We start from the raw sequence: 19613 nt of genomic DNA, 5'->3' as shown, positions 1-19613 counted from the left end.
TCAAAGCGCCCCGGTTTCGGCGCGGCTCTCCCTCCTCGACCCGGCCCGGCTCCCCTTTTCCCACCGACCGACCGACCAACCAAACGGAGTCGTTTGTGTCCGTCCTTACCTGGCTCTCCGTCTGAAAAGCATAGCTGTGTCCCCGGGCCGGTATCGGTGACGGTGTTGTTGTGCAGCTGCAGAAACCACGGCGCATCTCGGAGGTTTCAGCTGCAGCGGCGGCTCCACCGACGGTCCAGATCAAGCCATGGGGACGGACGGATGGAGCTCCGGTTGTAGAAAAAGGAGTGGGAGGTGTTTTGGAGATTTTTGTTACCGCTGCTTATAATTCCTTCTGTCCTGCTTGTGTGATCGGTGCAGCTTCCCCAAAAAAATCCCTTTCAGTGCGAGCTCTATTGGTTTGCGTTGTGACTCAGTAGCATTGCAAGCAGGTTGGAAGGAAGACACAGTCAAGTCACACAGAATATGAAAGAGTACTTCCGGCCAAACATCCACAATAAAAGCCTTATTGACAGACAGCGCTGCAGAGTAATACAAAGTAACTATGTGAACATGAACAATAGAGGTCCTCGACTGTATCTGGAAAAAATATCGTTACAAACAAACAAAACAAAAAGGTTCTTGCCAACAAAAAAGCATAAGACCGCTTAGAGGTTTTAGACTATGAGGATATACATAACACGTTCAAGGTTAATGGGTTGAAAGAAATCTATGTGGTACTTTTTTCCAAACAATATTTGGTAAACTTAGGTCTCAATTTCTTGCTGAAGTGCATTCATAAACCCAAAAACGACCCATCAAATTATCTAGGTTTCATTAACAGACTCTACAGGCTTGGAAATGATGTTTTGCCCACACAAGGTTTTTCTATGGAACAATTATAATTATCAGAGACAAATCTATATATCTTCCAAGGTGGTATGACAGAAATATTGTTTTTGTCCTTAATGTTTTAGATCAGAAAGGTAATGCTTTGTCTTATAAAGAATTCATGATAAAACATAAATGGAAATGTTGGTTAATACCTATGTCTTAACCAACTGGTTCTGGTTCCTTAAATTCCAAAATGCATATGCATTCAGTTTAGCCTCATGTCTTGCCTCTTACATTCCAGGAACGACTGAATAAGTGGAACCACATAGAAGCCAGCACTGGCATTGGAATTACTATTATCATGTGACATTCCAGTTCTATAGAATAAGAGCTCCCTAGCTAACAAATTCGATGCTTTTATTTTGAAAGGAGAATGGGTTTGTTTCCGGCGTGGTTCTGTGTATCTGTCACCTTGGCGCAGCGGGCTGGGATTTATCTGCTCTGACGTCACTCTGATGCTGACAGAAAGGCATCCAGACAGAGAGCAGTGCTGGACCCCTTAAACAGTAATCCATTATTCATTTCAAAAGTAATCTGATTACTTTAAGTATCACTCAATTGGAGCAGTAATTCATTATACTAGTATTTTTTTTTTTTTATTACACTCACCCACACTAACCCATTCCATTACTGCCCATTCCTCCATAGCCTCAAAAAGTTCCCCATTCATCACAACCTTAAAGTGGCCCTTCCAGTCCCTGCTGTACTGGACATGACAAGTGGAGGCACATCATTGGCGACAATGAGTCTAAATGTTATATTACATAATACCTTGTTTATGTAACTTAATGAACTAATGAACTGGATGGTCATATAGCCCCAGGGGTATATGGTGGGTGGAGGCAGAGCAACTACATGGGCTCCATGAAGAGGGGCCAGTTCAAGATTAAATAGTGGCTCTCCATGCATGGACTGACTTCTGAATTAACTGTATGTTATACAGCAGGGTATCTGCAGGTTTCAGAAAGCCACATTTAAGACTTTTTAGAACCTTTCAATGTTACCTGGAATTGAATTTAAGATCAATTTAACAACCAAAATAAAGAAGCAAATCAAAACCAGCCTATTTCTGATTGAATAATGAAAGTTGTTAAACTATAAATGGACAGAATAAGAAAACGGACAACAGGAAATTGATTGTTAAAGCTGCACTATAGCCAAGATTTGCATGTAAAACTGCAGCTGTCTTTTCAGTCTAAAACACAAAGTGGGGCTACAACAGAGAAGAGCGTTCCATCCCCACTAATTGAGACGCTGTAGATTCACCCTATTTGCCCAAATTCAATTCCGGTGTCCGTATGGAAGTGACCGATCCAAACGTAATGTTTCTATATATTTCCATGCGTGGTGCTGCTGACGCCGCAGTCAAAGAGCATGTGCATCATTAGAAGAGAAACGCCGGTACGTGTGAAACGCCTCCATGGCCGAGCTTAACTCGCCACTGATTTGCCTGAGTGGGCGAGTGAGCGGGGAAACCATGTGAGATAATTGATGAGATGCTAACAGCCAGGCTCTCTCTCACTGCAGGGCTCACTGGACAGAGTGGACAGGCTTGGATCTCACTCGGTTTCATTCCAGAATTAGTACTTTACTTTAGCTTTAACTAGGCTGTGTGTCCTTGGCGTCTGAGATTCTTGCACGTTTCTCCTGGCTGCAACCAAATTTCCCCTGGTGGGACCACAAAGACTTGAAACTTGAAACTGCTTTAAGTTCAAGCTGCTCTGGGTGCCACAAATACACTGAGACGCACGCAACAATATTTAAGGGTAAAAAAAGAACAAAATCACACCAAGATGAAGATAAATATACAAATCCAATGATAAAACGGCAAAACAAAAAAGTGCTTGGTGCAGTGAAAATAATATTTACAAAGAGAGCAAGCAGATTTGCTACAGGACCCCTCTCTCCTCAAGAAGGTGAAGTAAAAGTTGAGTTTCCTTTTCTTTTAGGCTTTGTGCCCCTGCTTTGTAGCCCTGGATACCATAACCCCACTTTGCAGATAAAACACTTGGCAGGAACTCAAAGCAAGAAAATCTGCCACGGGTCAGCTTGGTAGAGCTTTACTGGCGGTCATTCCTGCTAACAGCTGGAAGTACTGAGCTTTACAACAAGCCCCTCTATTCACCTGGAGTAACGCATAGGAAAATGGATTGTTTCATTCTCCGTCCATTGTAGGTATTGTTAATTTTTCAAGTACTTGTAAGAGTTATGCTACTTTCACAAAGGGTGCAATAACTCCACCCCTGCACTCTAAAACCCATTACTTCCAATGGCTTGCACCATGTATGAACAAAATTTGCACAAGCGTTGCACCACACATTGTGATGAAACCCTCATGTGTCTAGCATAAACGACAAGGGAGGTAGCTGGCCAGGAAAGGAAAGAAAATGGAAGAAAATTGGTTCTAGCAGTATCAGAATATATACCTGACCCTTGCTTTTATGCGTTACAATGCACAATTATTTTGATTCCATTATAAGAAAAAAAATTTACATCAAGATTTTGATTAGGCCTATTTACTTTTAGGTATTGTTTATCTTAGAGTGTTTTGACTTAGACTATTGTAATCAACATAGGTAACCTCTTATTAAGAAAGTAAACATTTGTGTAATTGGACTTTTGTCTCTAAAATATTTAGTTTCACCACAAACAACAACATTAAAGCTATGCTAATGTTGCACATTGGCGGCCCCAAATGGCAGCGAGAGGTAACAGTTTGACTTTTGAGGACTTCACTACCCACAAATCATGTAAGGTGGCGTCAGTAAACTAAATGTCTTCTTCTTCGTGTGCGGCGGAAGAGTCCAGCGGTTTAGGAGACACTTTTGGATTTCATTCGTAAGTTTGGATTTGTCACTTCCGGTGTGGAGAAGATTTCCCACCAGTGACCATACCGACACCAGAATTGAATTTGGGCAAATAAGATGAATCTACAGCGACACTCTATGTTGCAGCCCCACTTTGTGTTTAAAGCTGGTAAGATGGCTAAAAATCCTGCCTTGGGTTTATAAATTCCACACTATTTCATCCCCCACTTCCTTGATAAATCCAGTCCCAGCTCTCCAAGTTACTGCTGCTGCTGTCCAGTAACTTTACACTGCAGCAGCTGCTAAAACATGTCAAACTGATCCACAACCAAGTCAGCCAATAGCCTGCAAGTGCTATTCATTTAACACTCTCTTGTCTACACAGCGACATTAATGTTGAGTGCAGATGATATACATGCTAGCTAAGGTTTGGCTCGATGATACAACAGGTGTGATTTCAAAGTGTGAACTGAATTTCTAACCATCAAAGTTAAACCACCGTGCTCATCCAAATAAAAATAATTTGGGACAGAGAGCTGAAAAATATGGAATCATTAGTAGTGCCATAAGACGCCCTTATTACAGATTGTTATTATTATATAGGTTTTTAACAATTAATCTTACATTTTATTAGCTTGAAAAGTGCATGGGCTTAACTACTGTACTTCCCCTGTTCCTTGTTAATTTAATTGTTTGACCTGAAAATATGGCATGACGGTGGTGGGATTGGAACCCACGCTTCCAGGGAGACTGGTGCCTAAACCTAGTGCCTTGAACCACTCAGGCACACTACCAGATGGGTCTAAAGGCTGGGTCAACATCACTAATAGGTGCCTTTTGTTTCCCCAATATATACCATTTACATTTAATGTAGTGTGCAAAATAATCCATTTGAAAAGTTTACCTATAAATGGATTCCCTTTTATGAACATGAGCCGCAAGATGAATTTTATACGTTTTTGAATATTTATTTTATTGGATGCAGATGATTGTCCCAGGTGCTGCTCACTCAACGTCAATGAGTCATAAGTAGGCCTAATAAAATTATAAAATTTTCAAAAACTTTCCATATTTTATTTCTTTAACAGATTATTTCTCAAGTCAAGCCTTTTGATCATTTATGTTGCATTTTGTATAATGATATGAAACATTTTGTGTGTATCCATGAAATTGCTGTCCACCCTCTCATAACTGCCTATTTAAGAAATCCCACTTTTCTGCAATGACATCACAACCAGCAGACTATTTTTCTTCAGTGGAGGGAAAATAACTGTGGTAAGCCCAGTGAGTATCTACACTTTATATTTTATAATTTTCATCATATGTTGGTAGTGTGATGTGGTCAAAGCTTAACATGTCGACCCTGTCAAGCAGGGTCTGACAGGAGGAAAACGTTTGTTATTTCAAAATATAATTGTGAAGCAAGACAAAAAGTCTCTCTTCAACAATCCAACAGTGTGCTCGCTTGATAACAATTACATGGTGCTCACTTGCTAACTTTACCTAAAAATGTCCACCCTGTCAGCCATCTTCACTTGATAGGACATACATATTGTTTGTATTGTATTTAACATAATTCATATCATGAACAAACACACATACATATACAAACACACTTCTTTATGAGATGTCAATTGTATTTGATGATGACCTGATCCATGCATTTGTTTACAGCTGTGTGTAAATGTCACATCTATAATAGTATTACATTTTTTGCTTTTAGTTATTTGATACTGCACACTTACAATTACAATTTCCCATTTGGCAGACGCTTTTATCCAAAGTGACGTACACATGAGATTTTAATACAACACAAGCAAGGATCTAGTCAGGACAGAACAACGAGAGTAAGTGCCATAAAGCTAAGTTCTAGTCTGACAGGACAGTGCATAGAGTGCATAGAGGCAGATAAAGAATATTTTTTTTTTTTTTAGCAATTTTCCATGTCCATCAGGTAAGAAAGTGTTCGCTAAAGAGCTGGGTCTTTAGCCTTTTCTTAAAGATTGAGAGGGACTCTGCGGATTGAATGGAGTTTGGGAACTCCATTCCACCACCTAGGAACCACAGAAGAAGAGTCAGGCTAGAGACTTAGGGCCTTGTTGTGGTGGCCGTTTTGGTTGCTGCTTTGTAGGCGAGCATCAAGGACTTGAACTTGATGCGGGCAGCAACTGGGAGCCAGTGGAGGGATATGAACAGCGGAGTGACATGTGCTCTTTTGGGCTGGTTGAAGACCAGACGCGCCGCCGCGTACTGGATCATCTGCAGAGGTTTCAGCGTACATGCCGGGAGCCCTGCCAGTAAGGAGTTGCAGTAGTCAAGGCGTGATATTACAAGAGCCTGTACTAGGAGTTGTTCTGCATGTTCAGACAGGTAGGGTCTAATCTTCCTGATGTTGTACAGGGCAAATAGACATGACCGAGCAACAGAAGCCACATGCTCCTTAAAGGTTAGTTGGGTGTCATCAATCATGACACCCAAGTTGCAGACACTTGAGCCTGACCAAGATGTTTTTTGAGTAGTCTACTATCTACTATATGCAACAGAACATTAAAGAAATTAGACAGCTGAACCAAAATATTTGGATGTTGAGAGGTCTCAAAGGCACAGTAAGGCAATATTAACCCGGCTGTTAACAATTGTTAATCAGTCTAGAGTAATCTGCAAGTTGTATCACAGGTAGGAGTATAGAACAGGGTTAGAATGGGTTACCTTGTTCAGTAAAATTAGTTAGCAGCTTCAATCCAAAAATATTGGTGTTGTTATTGGGCATCAAAAGCCCATATTAGTGGAACCCTAGTGCACGCTTGTATGTCCAAGTGTCTGATTGTTTGTTGTGCCCATTGGCCATGAGTCAGACTAAATCCATGTCAAGGTTCAGAGATGCCAGTTCAAATTCTTATCCATCTAGCCTGCTCACATCAAGGCCACTGTTAATAAGCTAAAAGGTCCGGCTGTCAAGGACAGGGCCACATCTCAATCATATAGGTTACTACCCTTTACCTTTGAACTCATTTACTCACTAACTCCACTTTAGGATTTGAAGGATCAAGTGTCCTGAGAGCAGAAAAGGAGACTAGCAGCCGAGCTTCAAGTTCATTTAAAGCTGACTGTTGTATTAGCCGCTCCAAGGCATCAAGGGGCGTAAGAATAGGCTAAACTAATCTTTGCTTTCAAAGCTTCATGAAAATCTCTCTCTGGAAAGCCTAAATCTGCCTTGGCTAACGTATTTTGTAGGTGAAAATAATTTCACTTGTAGTAACCTACTGCAATTTGCATCAACTTTTAAAATAGTGTAAATCCAACACGATATGGACCTGGGGGGCTTTGTGTGTACAATGTTTCATTTTATGTAATGACCAGATAAAACACAATAGGCCAAAGACAATTTTGGATTCATTTAAGCAGCTGATGAAAATTGCTTTCTTCTGTTTTTAACAGCGCTATACAGTATGTGTAGCATTTTAACATGAAAAAATTATTACTATATTAATTTTGAGGCATGTATAATTACTGTAAACTAATGAGATCATTACTGGGAAGATTGGCAGCCTCTACCAGCCTCTACACTGCATTTTACATTGTGTGTCACCACATCGGATTTGGCGGGAAATCTGCTTGATTGCTTATGTGATTATGGCACAAAGGGAAATTACTTTACAGCTCAAAACAGGAAGTAATCCACAACCTTGTTCCAGTTCCACTATTCTATCTTCACCGTCTCAATTTCACATTAGCTTACCTAGTCTGAATGCATATTTGCAATATCTGCTGCAGTTCATTTGTAGCTTATTTTAAATTCATAAATAAAAATGATTGTGGATGTGGGCATTCCAACGAGTTAAACACGTGAACGCTTCCAAGTTGTAGCAACGAGACATCACCCTGTTCTTCCACAAATGCACTCTTGTAATTTGAATTCTGTTGCACTTCATGATGAATTACAAATGCATTGTATAAGTGAGCAAGTTTTAAATGAAGCTCTCAGCGCAAGTTCAATCAGAGACGATCCCTTTCACATTCTCGTACTCTTTGCACACCAGGGGCCAGATGCATAAAACTACAAGATTCAAGACTAACAATCTTTGTGTGCACAAAGTATGAAAACGTGCATATGCAGTCTTTTCCTCAGATTTATAAAACCCTGCTGACGTGGTGTTTACGCATTGTTCTGTTTTCTAACTCTGAATCATCATGAAACTGTGCACGAGCCTGATGCCCACTCCCACAATTAGCTATAAATGGATGTCAATCCCTAGAAATGATTCCTGGGACGGGGTCAACGCCAAAGCTCTTGTCTTACATATTTTACATCTGGTTTTGTGTCTTCCCTGATTTAAATTAACATTGCAAACAGGTAGGATTACATATTTCTATGAAAAATGTAAATCAATTATTTTGGCTGGTAACATTTATTCTTGGCAGGTACATTTTTTTTTTGTGTATCAGCTCATGCCAGATGAGCCAAAAAGTGAATTTCAGGCATTGCCTTTATAATAATGTCAGAAACACACACGTGTTGATGCAGAGTCATTGTCTATGCAGCAGCAGGCTGGCTCTGACTCTATATTTAGAAGTAAAGCCTCTAATCGGTTAACTGTTTGCCTTGGCTGAGGACTGCAGCACCAGCTGCTCCTGACCAGCCTCCTCCTCCCCCTCCTCCTTATGCTTATACTCCTTCTCTCCCCCCCCCCCCCCTCCTTATCCTCCTCTCCTTTCCTCCCCATGGCTCTCCTAAAGTCCTCTTCCTCCTATTCTCATCAGCTAATCTCTTTCTCCTCACCCTCCTCACCTCCTCTGCTAAAACACATTTGTTTAATACAACTACATATTTTTTTCTTTTTACTACTTCTACCTTTTCCTTTTTACTACCTTTTTCTACTCCTCCGATATGATGGAGGTTCCTCCCTGACCCCAGCGAGTCAATATGTTTTTATTATTATTATTTTGATATCAGATGTTTGACCAGAGAAATCACTCATCATAGTGTGGTGAAGGAGGATTTTACTCAACAGCCTGTAACACCTGCAAATCTGCCTCATCCTAAAATTCTGGGGGGAAACGCGGAATACTCATCATTTGTGGGATTTTTTGGCATGGGAATGGTCAAATTTTAAGATATTGAATATTGGTATAAAAAAAAATCCTCTCCTTCACCTATTCCCTCCTCCTTGACATTCTTCTCCAGCTTCTGCCCTGAAAACTTCAAATTTCTCTCTCCTTCCTCCTCCTCCTCCTCCTCTTAACAGCATCTGTTGCTCTGTGCTGAAGGGACTTAAGCTCGGAGATCTAAGGGCTTTAAGTGTCCACGTTGTTCTTAAATTCAGTGTCTTTGGAGCTGACTCCATAGAGCTGAGTCCATAGACATGATTATTATTGTTATTATTATTATTATTATTATTATCATTATTAGAGAGTTTTAGTGTCCCATGATGGTCCAAAAGTTGTTTCACGGGCTCTTCCACCCTGACAAGAATACAATTCTGAGGGCAACATTGAATATTTGAAATGTTTTGGAATTTTTGGGCATGAAAATTATCAAATCTAAAGATATTGGATATTGGTACAAAATATCATCGATCAGGAGCTTCAATCCGAAAATAAGTATTGACCTTCAAAAACAGTAAGCTTGAATTAGAGGGTGGTGATGGGATTTGGCATGATGGTATGTATGATATTCTAAAATGAGACTAAAAAATATTGGTATAAAAAAAAAAACATATTGGTTGAACCCTATACCCAACATCTAAGTTTTCCCTTTACCAAATGCTTGCATGAACAGATCTATTCAAAGCTTACCAACGCTATTTCTGGATATGTTGGCCAATCTGGCTTTGATAGAATTCTCTCAAGCAGGAAAAAACAACATACAACATTTTTCGTAACTATGTACACGTGGCTGTGGTGTGAATCATTGTCATCCAACATAGAACTTTACAGATATAAGGGACTGGCTGGTGGATGAGCCCCCCTCCCATAGCCAAACTGTCCAGCGGTTTGCAGCCAACTTCTGTTTGGCTCTTCGCCTAATATCATTGAACCGTTTCCTACATTGGGCAACAGTTGTCCTAGAACCACAACAACACATGTTAACCAAATGTGTTATCTGCTCCCAAACTAATTTAGAATTCTGTATATTCGCCTGTGGCGATTCTGGACCTCCCGCACAAGGACATCGCTTTCCTCTTGGGAGAAGTGGAATCACTGCCGACTGTTCTCTTCATCTTCCATCACAAAATTGTGAAAAAGAGCGCAGTGTCACCGAGCGCACTACTTTTAAAGGGAAAGAAAAGAGGTAATTTGATTGGTCATGATGAAAGCCAGGCCCACCATGCCTACTGATAATGTATTCCTCCCCGTTTCCAACTGTGCCGCAGGTGCGCCGCATGCCTCTGGCCATGAAATTCCCCAAAATCAGTCTTCAAGCCCTGTGTCCTTGCTCCTCTCATTCCTCTCATCTGCGCTGCAGGAAAGCTGTGATGTTGCTCAGGGGGATGAAGGTGTCTTTGACCCTTATCACTCACTCTTTTCAACAACTCCCTTCCCCCACCTCCTCATCTACTCCCTCCCTCCCCCTGCAAGAACTGGAGCCCAGCACCAACTTGAAGTCCAGAGCCCCATCTGTCTGGCTTACAAGTCTCTTGTCATGACAGGTCTTTTCTGTTTTAGCAGGCAGGAGGATCGAAGATTTAGAGGGGCAATAAGTACATTTTTACCGCCTCATTGCACAAATGGTTGATAGCATTGTTGATAAATAACAATGACTCAAAATGACTTGATTATTTGCTAGGAGCTTTGATTCTTGCTTTCAAAACTCATTTCATAGCCTGTATTCTGTAGTAGTAGTAGTAGTAGTAGTAGCACTAGGCCTAACTGTCATTATTATTATTATCCTGCTTTTCAATAGAGAGTTTTAGTGTCTCATGATGGTCTAAATGCTGTTTCTACCCTGACAACAATACAATTCTGGGGGAAACGCTGAATACTTGGGAATTTGGGGGGATTTTTAGAGATTGAATATTGGCACAAAAAAATCAGCTATCATCACCTTAAATCCAAAAATGTCAGTATCAGCCTTCAAAAACCCATTTCAGTCAAACACTAGTATGTATGATCCTCTGGCACAGGAGTAAAATCAGTAAGTGAAAATTGTAGGGGAAGATGCAACATAGTGAGCTCTCTGTTGTAAACGTAAACCTTTGTTGTGTCTGGGTCCTCCCTACAGCCTGGTTCACTCACTGAATAATTCAGTATTTGGGCCACAGACGCTGTGGATCCGTGTTTTATTCAGCGTGCTAGTGAAAGTACAGCCGGCTGGACGAAAGGGGAGCAGGTTACATGAGAAAAAAAGGGGAAAGAGATAAAGGGAGAATGAAACAGAGATCATTTCATAAAGGTGGGGGAAGTTTTTGAGTGACTAGACAAAAGCAGTTTAAAGTTAGCTGAAGACCAGAGGAAGGTTACTGACTATACCTTACTGTACAGTAATGGTTGGACAGACAACCTTTCTTTCCAAAGAAGAACTAGGGCTTTTAGGTGATGTACCACAGCCTCTGGCAGCCATATTGGAGGTCCAGAGCTCCTGTGCATCAATGGCTCAGAACAGCCAGTTTCTAATCCAACCCGATCTCACACAAATATGTGAAATGAACACGATTTGTTAACACCAAATTACATAAAGTGTTAAAATTCTGTGTTCCCAGCATGAACCGGTTATGTGAAGGAGGCATGACTATAAACAGGAAGTAGTGTCACACTGAAGTAGCACTGTGGAAAGTAAGGGTGTTATGGTTAGGGTAGTGGATGGGCGTATGAGTTTGCCTTCAATACCAGCAACTGGGGTTCAATTCCCAGTGTTTAGGAAGGACATTTGAGTCACATTTTAATCGTTAGCTAGTTTTTCTTATTTAACCATGACCAAAGCTTTCCCTAACCATAACCAAGTTCTTTTAGTTGCCTAACCATAGCCTTAACCAAAACCTTAACCAAGTTATTTTCGTTGCGTAAACTTAACCCTAACCTATAGAACCTTAACTAATGTTGTTTTACTTGCCTAAACTTAACCATTAGCCAACCTTTAGATGAAAACGGCACGTTGCCACAGAATCCAATTCATGTTATTGTCACAGAATTCAATTTGTGGTGGAGGAATGTAATTTTCACATAATTCTTCTCCACAGCACGTAAATCTGCATTTCTGAGTTTGTGCTCATTTCACGACTGTTCATGAGATCATGCTGTAATCGTATGTTTTGGCCGTCTCTACAGAAAAATAGACGTGGTTAATTTCTGTGCTGTTTTCGACTGGGAACTGATCATTTCATCACTGATACATCTAATCAATTTTGTGTTTAGATTATATCAGCTGGTTAGCTACCTAACCTTATTACACGGCTTTGTTGAATACTCGATTCTGATTGGTCAATTACGGCATTCTACGGTCTGTTATTTCTGAATAGCAGACCGCTGCTATGAATAACAGACCGTTGCTATGGACGCAGTTCTGATCATAGACTCTGGAGGACCACGTCCAATCATATCAATCCGCAGAAAGAAGTCCGGTAAATTTAACAGTTAATTTAAATTTAACGTCAGCTCAAGCGATAAGCGGTAGTGATAACAGTAATATTGTTACCAGTTGTAACATTAGTAACAATTGTGTTTCCAGGTGTGTCAACTGCAAAGCCCCGGCAAGAAGGAAACATAGAGATGAATGAGGACAAAAACGTCAACATCAATATTCCCAAAGAAGTCCCATTCACCTTGTCTCACCTCACCATCAATGGAAATGTTTAACGTGAATTATAACGCTAAATAGGCTAATCTTAAGAAGGCTACAGAGTTTATGTTGCTATGGACGCAGTTCCAACTGTAGAATCTAACTGACTATTTTTTTGTAGCGGAAGCAATAAAATCATTTTGAAATCAATAAAATCATTTTGAAATCAATAAAATCATTTTGAAATCAATATTTTGTGTCAAATTATTGATTTCTTTAGTAAGTAGCCGTGTAATAAGCGGGATAATGTACAGCGAGCGGGTCATTATTGCGAAATAAACCCCTTCAGGGTGATTCAAGACCCCTCCGCTGGGGTCCTGCATCACCCTGTCGGGGTTTATTTCGCAATAATGACCCGCTCGCGGTACATTATCCCTTACATAGTATCTGGTCAGCTAACCATCACTGTCTTGTTAACGCATCTGATGTGCACACAAACATATCTAGAAGAAGTAGTATTAGTAGGGCTAGTATTTGCATGTTAACAAAGCCAAAAACCAACAGTTTGTTCAGGTTAACTGAGCTGACTCTTCTCAAGCTACAACTCGGAGTGTTTTGGACTAGAAACTACTAGACTGATACATACAGTATAACCATAGAGGTTAGGTAATATTGTGCACTGTTGCTACCAGGGATTGAACTAGCAACCTTTTCACAACCTTCTCAAACCTAGGCTACATGGCCTGCTGAACCTACCTGCCACAGGTTGTATGTAGGGATGTAACGATTCATTCAGCTAACAGTTCAGCTCAATACACGGTTCAGTATTATCACGATATTTTCAGCAAAATCTGAATGAAGACAATTATGACTGAAATAATCCCTTTATATTCTGAGGGAAAACAAAAATACAAAGTGCAAACCATAGACTTAACTTACAGGTTTCTGTAAGTTAAGTTTAAAACTTTTTAATGCCAGTTCAAAGACCAATTTTATCCTCAAATAAGCCTGAAGAGTAAAAAGAAAAAAGCAAAGTAGGCCTATACATCTATGCAACCTGGGACATTTCTCACGAGAAAAGCAGAGCAAAGAGAAACAGCTCAGTTTTTAAGACCTCTGAAACCATACTCAAGACTCAAGTACAACATTTAACCACATAGCCTACCAGAGACTGGAGTTTTTCATTGTGATGTTAGCTGTAAGGCAAGGCTCTCTTACACTCTTACAATACTTGCAAAAAGTCTTTGTCGCGTCAATTGTCTTGTTGTAATTTCTCCTTTTATTTGACAGCCAAATGCTGCCACGCAGTAAAACTTGATAAGGCGTCAACAGCTTCCGTTTGGCCTGAGTCCACTGCTGTGTCTACACAGCAGTGAGTTCAACTGGGCTCACCAAGCTAAAACTCTCTGGTGTTCGAACAACGCAACAGAGACCATTCTGAATATAATTTCTCAGATGTTATGTTTTCAACTCCACAATGCATATTGTCAAATTAATGTATTGTGAAATTTCATGTCACAAATTTTCACTTTCGCTTATTTATTCTTAATTAGTGTGACTCCCATCAGCTCTCCAGTGACTGAATTTGTTGAAAAGTAAATGTGTGGATATTCAGTGGTCAGCAGTGGGGGAGGAGATGAATAATCTCTTACATAAACATATCAAAATCATGACTTTGACTTGTCTATGAGATTAAATGTATCACAGAACTTTGATTTAAAAAAAGGAGCTATCGGTAAACCTTATTAGTCTACCCCCCCGTAACCCCATTTATTGAATTTATGTTGTGTCCAAAAATGTCCAAACTTTAAGGCTAGTTAATCATATTAAAACATGACGTTTCAGTCCAAATGGACATGTGTTCTCCATACTGACTGCTCCTCTGCAGCACTGTCCTCAGAAGAAACTCCAGCCAAGTCTTTCAATTGTTCCTCAAACAGCAGGAGAGAATGGCGGTTCCCCTGAATAGCATCATGTGCTTCCAGTGGCATTTTAATGGGCCTCGGTAGGCCTTGCTGTAGACTAATGCTCTTATGAATGACATTGATTTGACAACCAGGAAAATAAGATTGGTCCCAACCAGCACCAAATCCCCTCTACAAGTCTCAGGCAGCTGTGACATTTCAGTCTTTCATTGTTTTGACCTGGTATTTGTTCATGGCCGCTGAATGAAACGCCAGGCCTCGCTTGAATAAAATTTCCACGGCGGATTTGTGTGTGGTCTGTTATTCTTTTGGGCTTTTTCATTGATCTGGCATAAGTTTTCACAGTACATCATACGTTCTATTGTGGCACAGTTTATAGTGCAGCTACCTAATACAGTCAGCTACCTGAGGTTCACCATGGTTCACAAAGTTACTGACAGTTTTGTGAAGGCTGGATCATAAATTCAATATCAGGATACACAAAATAAGCCACAGTTTTACAGCCTGCCTTGCTTTCTCTCATAAAACTGCCTGTAAAGCCCATTCATAAACTAGTTTAATTGCCGTGAAGGGAATTACCCAAGTGGGGAATATAAAGTTCAACTCAATAATTGCCTTGATACAGAGCAAATCAAGGGATCGAAGGGATCAAGTTACATCTTACATCTTCGTCCCCACTGAAAGTTTCATGGTGCCATCCTTAACCTTTTTCCACACTGAAAGGATCAAGGTACCATCCCGAACCGTCCTCCCCATTGAAGGGATCAATCTGAAGCACCACCTAACTGCAAACAATTTTAATTCAACAAGACTAACATCTAAAGGCTCTGATTGAAATATCTGTAGGCTAAATTATATTAAAATAGCTGACGCTCTAGCTCGTTTTCATCCTAAACAAAAAGCCATCCTCCATTTTCATTACAGTTAGCCTATACTGTGCAATAAGAGTGGAACTGATGAGCTGGGATTTAGCAATGCAAGCAGTTTCCAAAGTAAGTTGAGGGTTATATATCTATCTTGTAGTGTTTATATCCACCCTGTAAACTCGACCTAAGTTTATTTCCAAGTCTATGTCTACTGGCAAGTTTATATCTGCTGTTTAAATTCCATTATAATCTCCTGAGACCCTAGCTTGTATGCCAACCAACCACATAGCCACTTGCTTTCTAGGCTGATCCACTGACTCACACAAGTCCAATAAGGCTAATTCACTGCCATAATATGGGATTGTCAACACACAGGCTGGCCCTGGCTAGTAAAATACAGGACAGATAACTGCGTTATGAAGACACCAAGTGTGATTACAGGCATAAAGTAGCCTATTCTGAGTAAAATCTCTCATTCAGGTGGGCATATGCTTTCATCAAAAACCAGTATACATGGCAAATACGCAGAGTATTATCAATAACACATATCTGAATATCCCAGGAAACTGGAATATAAATAATACATGAACACACATAATATCTAAATCTCTGAATATATTCTATGTGTACTTGTATGTTGTATGTATGCAATTGTATGACTGTGTGTGTGTGTTTTACGATTAGACTGATATATGGGGCCGATATTGGTCTGTTAATAAATATCAAATATCAGCCAGTCATGTCATCCACCTAATATGCTGGAGGTTCCTCCCTGACCACAGCTGCAGAAAAAACAGCCTGGAAAACCTGACATGACGTGTTTTCTCTGCACAGTTTATTTATTCATCTCATTGATCAGTTGTTATTTGTAAAAATTCTTCATTCAAAGGCATTAACCTATCCCACACCGCCTAATCTGAGTTTCAGTGGATAGTTTTATTGTCTTATGATGGTTTAAATGCTGTTTCAGAGACTTTTCCACTCTGCCAAGAATATAATTATGGGGAGAACACTGAATACTTGTAGTTTTGGCAATGAAAATGAGCAAAGTTAAGACCCCAAAGTAATATTATCAGCCTTCAAAAACCCATGTCAGTCGAGCCCTATGGTTTGTCACTCACTGCTGTCTTCCTTAGAGCCAACAGGTCAAAATGCTCTGCAAGTTTTCAATGACCTCTGCACAACCTGGCCTGGTTGGCCCATAACGCAGCAGGATCAACCGAACAAGATTACCCCCAAATGTTGGACCAAATACCTGGACGAGCAAGTCGCCAAAATGCTCTGGATGGGTTTGACAACAACATACCAAACTGGTTAGTAGAAAGCTACTTCATGATCCAAGAAAACGGTGCATGGCAATGGAAAATAAGCCTGGACAGCTTCAGGTTTTCGCAGAGAATAATAGAAAGAAGAGAAGAAGAAGAAAGTTGTTTGTAAGCTGCGTGGAGGTTTTGCAGCGTGATTTCTAGTAATTTATCTGGTGTGAATGTGGTCTGGTTTCGTTGTTTATCGTCTACCAAGTTATTATTAGCGGTGTATGCCACTGACATGAATTATGACTGTCAACCACACCAGTGACGAACCCAGCAAAATATGACACGCGCCTTCCGGTCACAACTTCCAAAATAAAATCCTTCTGACAGCAGAAATCTGACAATTTATTCTGTTCTCTATTATTAGTAAAAGCACCTCACTGATAGAACATGACTTAAGATCTTTTACAAATAATTACAAGCCATTCCTCAATTCGGCATACACACAATAGACAAAAAACGCTTATTTTTCAGTTAAGTTTCTAATTTTATAAATGGCTCGAGACCGCTCGCTAATGCCGACCGTATGCCGTATGTTGGTGGAAGAAGACTGGGAAAATAAAAAGGCACACCAGTTATAAACGCTGAAATTTTGGTAGTTGAAACCAGTGCAGCAAAAACGATTCTGTGGTTCTGGAGTCCGGACAGCCGAAAACGTATTCCTTTTTCTCAAAAGTGACCAGATTCACGCTTTTATGTTGAAGGCAAAATCGTCAAACGTCCTTTATTATTCTTGCTAGCTTGACACAGCCCAGACCTGTCCAACATGCCACCTCCGCAGCAAACTACCCAGCGTTAACTAGCCTCTCCAAACTAAAACTCATTAACAAGACGGACTCACCTTGAATTTCAAACCGTCTTGGCCGTGGACTTCGTTGTAAAAATCAGAGCAGTGTGGTTTTTAGCGGGCTACATTGGAGCCGAGAGCCGTTATCCCTCATCGCCCTCTCGCTGAAGCCACTTTCCAACAGAAGTTCAACAGGAGAACAAGGGATAAACTCGGCGAAACTCCTCAGCTTGTGGTTTAACCGTCGGTTAAAAAAACCAAAACAACAACGTAACAATCCGGTGGTGAAAGAAAACGACCGTCTTTAACAGTTTGTCTCTTCGTGGAGCAGTATTAAAAGTGTGTGCAGCACGGTGGTCATCTGGAGTCTCCTTTCTATGGCTTCAACAATCCCTCTGTCCTCCTCCTCATCCCTCCTTCCCCCCCTCCCTCTCATACCCCAGTCGGGCATTGCCTGGAGCTTATAGCCTGCTCCCCCTCCCCGGTGCCTACACTGCATAGATATCCACTTACATGGAGAAAATATCACGCCGAACTCCATTCAAACATCCCGCAACATAGCTCAAGACTCTCCGATTCGTTCTGGTTAACTCGGCATGCATATGATCCACCAAGCACCCGTTGTATAAAATGTATTATTATAAAACTTTTCAACTTGCTCGCTACCGCTTCTATAAAAGATTATGGGAATAATAGGCGAATCACTTCTAGAAGTTGACATTTAATTGAAATGCGTGCTGCTTCGTGTATTGAATGTACGCCGAAGTGAAGAGTGGGTCCTAAAGATTATATTACAGTTTTAAGTCATATTCAGAATCTGGTAGAATATGATATTCTACCAGATATGTAAGTATTAATTTAAGTTTCTCAACCTATCCTATGGGCCCAGTTCGATAGGCCTACTGGGCTACTTTCTGTGAATGTAATTTAGGTTATAGGCTATGAATTCACGTCCTAGAGGTTAATGCCAGCTTAAAAAGGTGGATCAACCGCCTTCAAATCCAATAAAAAGGTGGGTAAAAGTGGGTTTGAGTGGGTTTACCTTCCACTGCGTCTCTGACTGCAACTCATCCCTCCCTCCACTCCATCTATTCTTGCAGAATCTGAATAATATCCCTCCAGTAAGGCTTGAACAAACGCCCCATTCATCTGCTCCTCTCTGCCCTGCTGCCTCAATATAATGAAGGTCGAGCAGGGATCACGAGTTCAAACTGTTGTTCAAACTGTCACTGTAATATTCCTATTATATTCTATATGGGCTTATAATGTGTTTTTGGAACTCAAAAGTGAGTTTATAGTGGCCCTATTGTACTTAATCGTATTTTTGTATCTCCTATGTTACCGTATTGACTTCAATGTACTTATATGGTGTTTTTATTTACTGTGGCATCACCATAATATTCCTATAGTGACTTATAATGTAACTTTAGCACTCAGTAGTGAGTTTAAAGTGGCCGTATTGTACTTCATGGTAGCCTATTTGTTTTTTTTCTTATAGGAACTTATAGTGTGCCTGTAGTACTCAATAGAGTTTATAGTGACCGTATCATGCTTTATGGTCTTTTTGTGACCTATAATATTACTATAATATTCCTATAGGGACTAAAAGTGTATGTGGTAGGCCTATTCAATACTGAGTTTATTGTGACCTCATCATACTTTATGGTCTTTTTTATCGACTGTCCTATAGTATTCCTATAGGAATGTGTAGTGTGTCCGTGGTACTAGTGAGTCTATAGTCACTTTATCATACTTTGTAGTATTGTTTTATCTCCTATAATAATTCTATAGGGGCCTGATAGTGTTTCTGTGTTACTCAGTAGTGAGTATATAGTGACCTTATTTGTAATTTTCATCTCCTATTGTATCACTGTAATATTCCTATAATTTACCTATTAAGGCCCATAGTTTTGCAGTGATATTTGTCTAGTGTCCTGATAAAATTCACTATAGCATTACTGTAATTCTTTCATGGCACCATAACCCATCCCAGCCTGATGTTAGGATTCATTTCAGGCTGTCACAAAATCAGTGTTGATCTTCTGAGTGTTTAGTACATGAGAATACCTGCCATATGAAGAATAGCATAGGCTGTGGTCATATTATAGTCCAAGAAGCAGGATATTTGATTTTTATTTATTAAGTCACAAAATAATAAAACAAAAGCAAAGTAAAATATAAACAGCTGTGGGTTATGTAAACATGCTGGGGACAATTTCAACATAAAGTGGTAAACTATGGGAAAGAAATGGATTGCTAACATGCATGGATTAAGTTACAGATGTTACTAAAAGTCTTGATTGCTTACTTAAATACAGTATATGTT

At 40.1% G+C, this 19613-nt stretch overlaps 1 protein-coding gene across 2 annotated transcripts in view; it reads right to left on the bottom strand.

The window, feature by feature from the left end:
- The window catches only part of gal3st4 (galactose-3-O-sulfotransferase 4), a 28590-nt gene extending 11116 nt beyond the window's left edge, over positions 1-17474 (bottom strand). Inside the window, exon 1 of one of the 2 annotated variants that reach the window (XM_071900510.2) lies at positions 17342-17474. Coding sequence is in view for 1 of the 2 variants with exons in the window: in XM_071900509.2 (XP_071756610.1) it covers positions 110-132 (23 nt within the window). In the remaining variant the exon portion in view is untranslated. Of the gene's footprint in view, positions 1-109; positions 324-17341 lie in introns of those variants that run through there. The other variant, XM_071900509.2, reaches the window with a different exon arrangement.
- Between the last annotated feature and the right edge of the window lie 2139 nt (positions 17475-19613).

The sequence above is a fragment of the Centroberyx gerrardi genome, chromosome 23 (assembly GCF_048128805.1).
Source record: "Centroberyx gerrardi isolate f3 chromosome 23, fCenGer3.hap1.cur.20231027, whole genome shotgun sequence".
Lineage (NCBI taxonomy): Eukaryota > Metazoa > Chordata > Actinopteri > Beryciformes > Berycidae > Centroberyx > Centroberyx gerrardi.
Note: the sequence above shows the minus strand (reverse complement) of the source record. Positions and strands in the feature narration are given on the sequence as shown.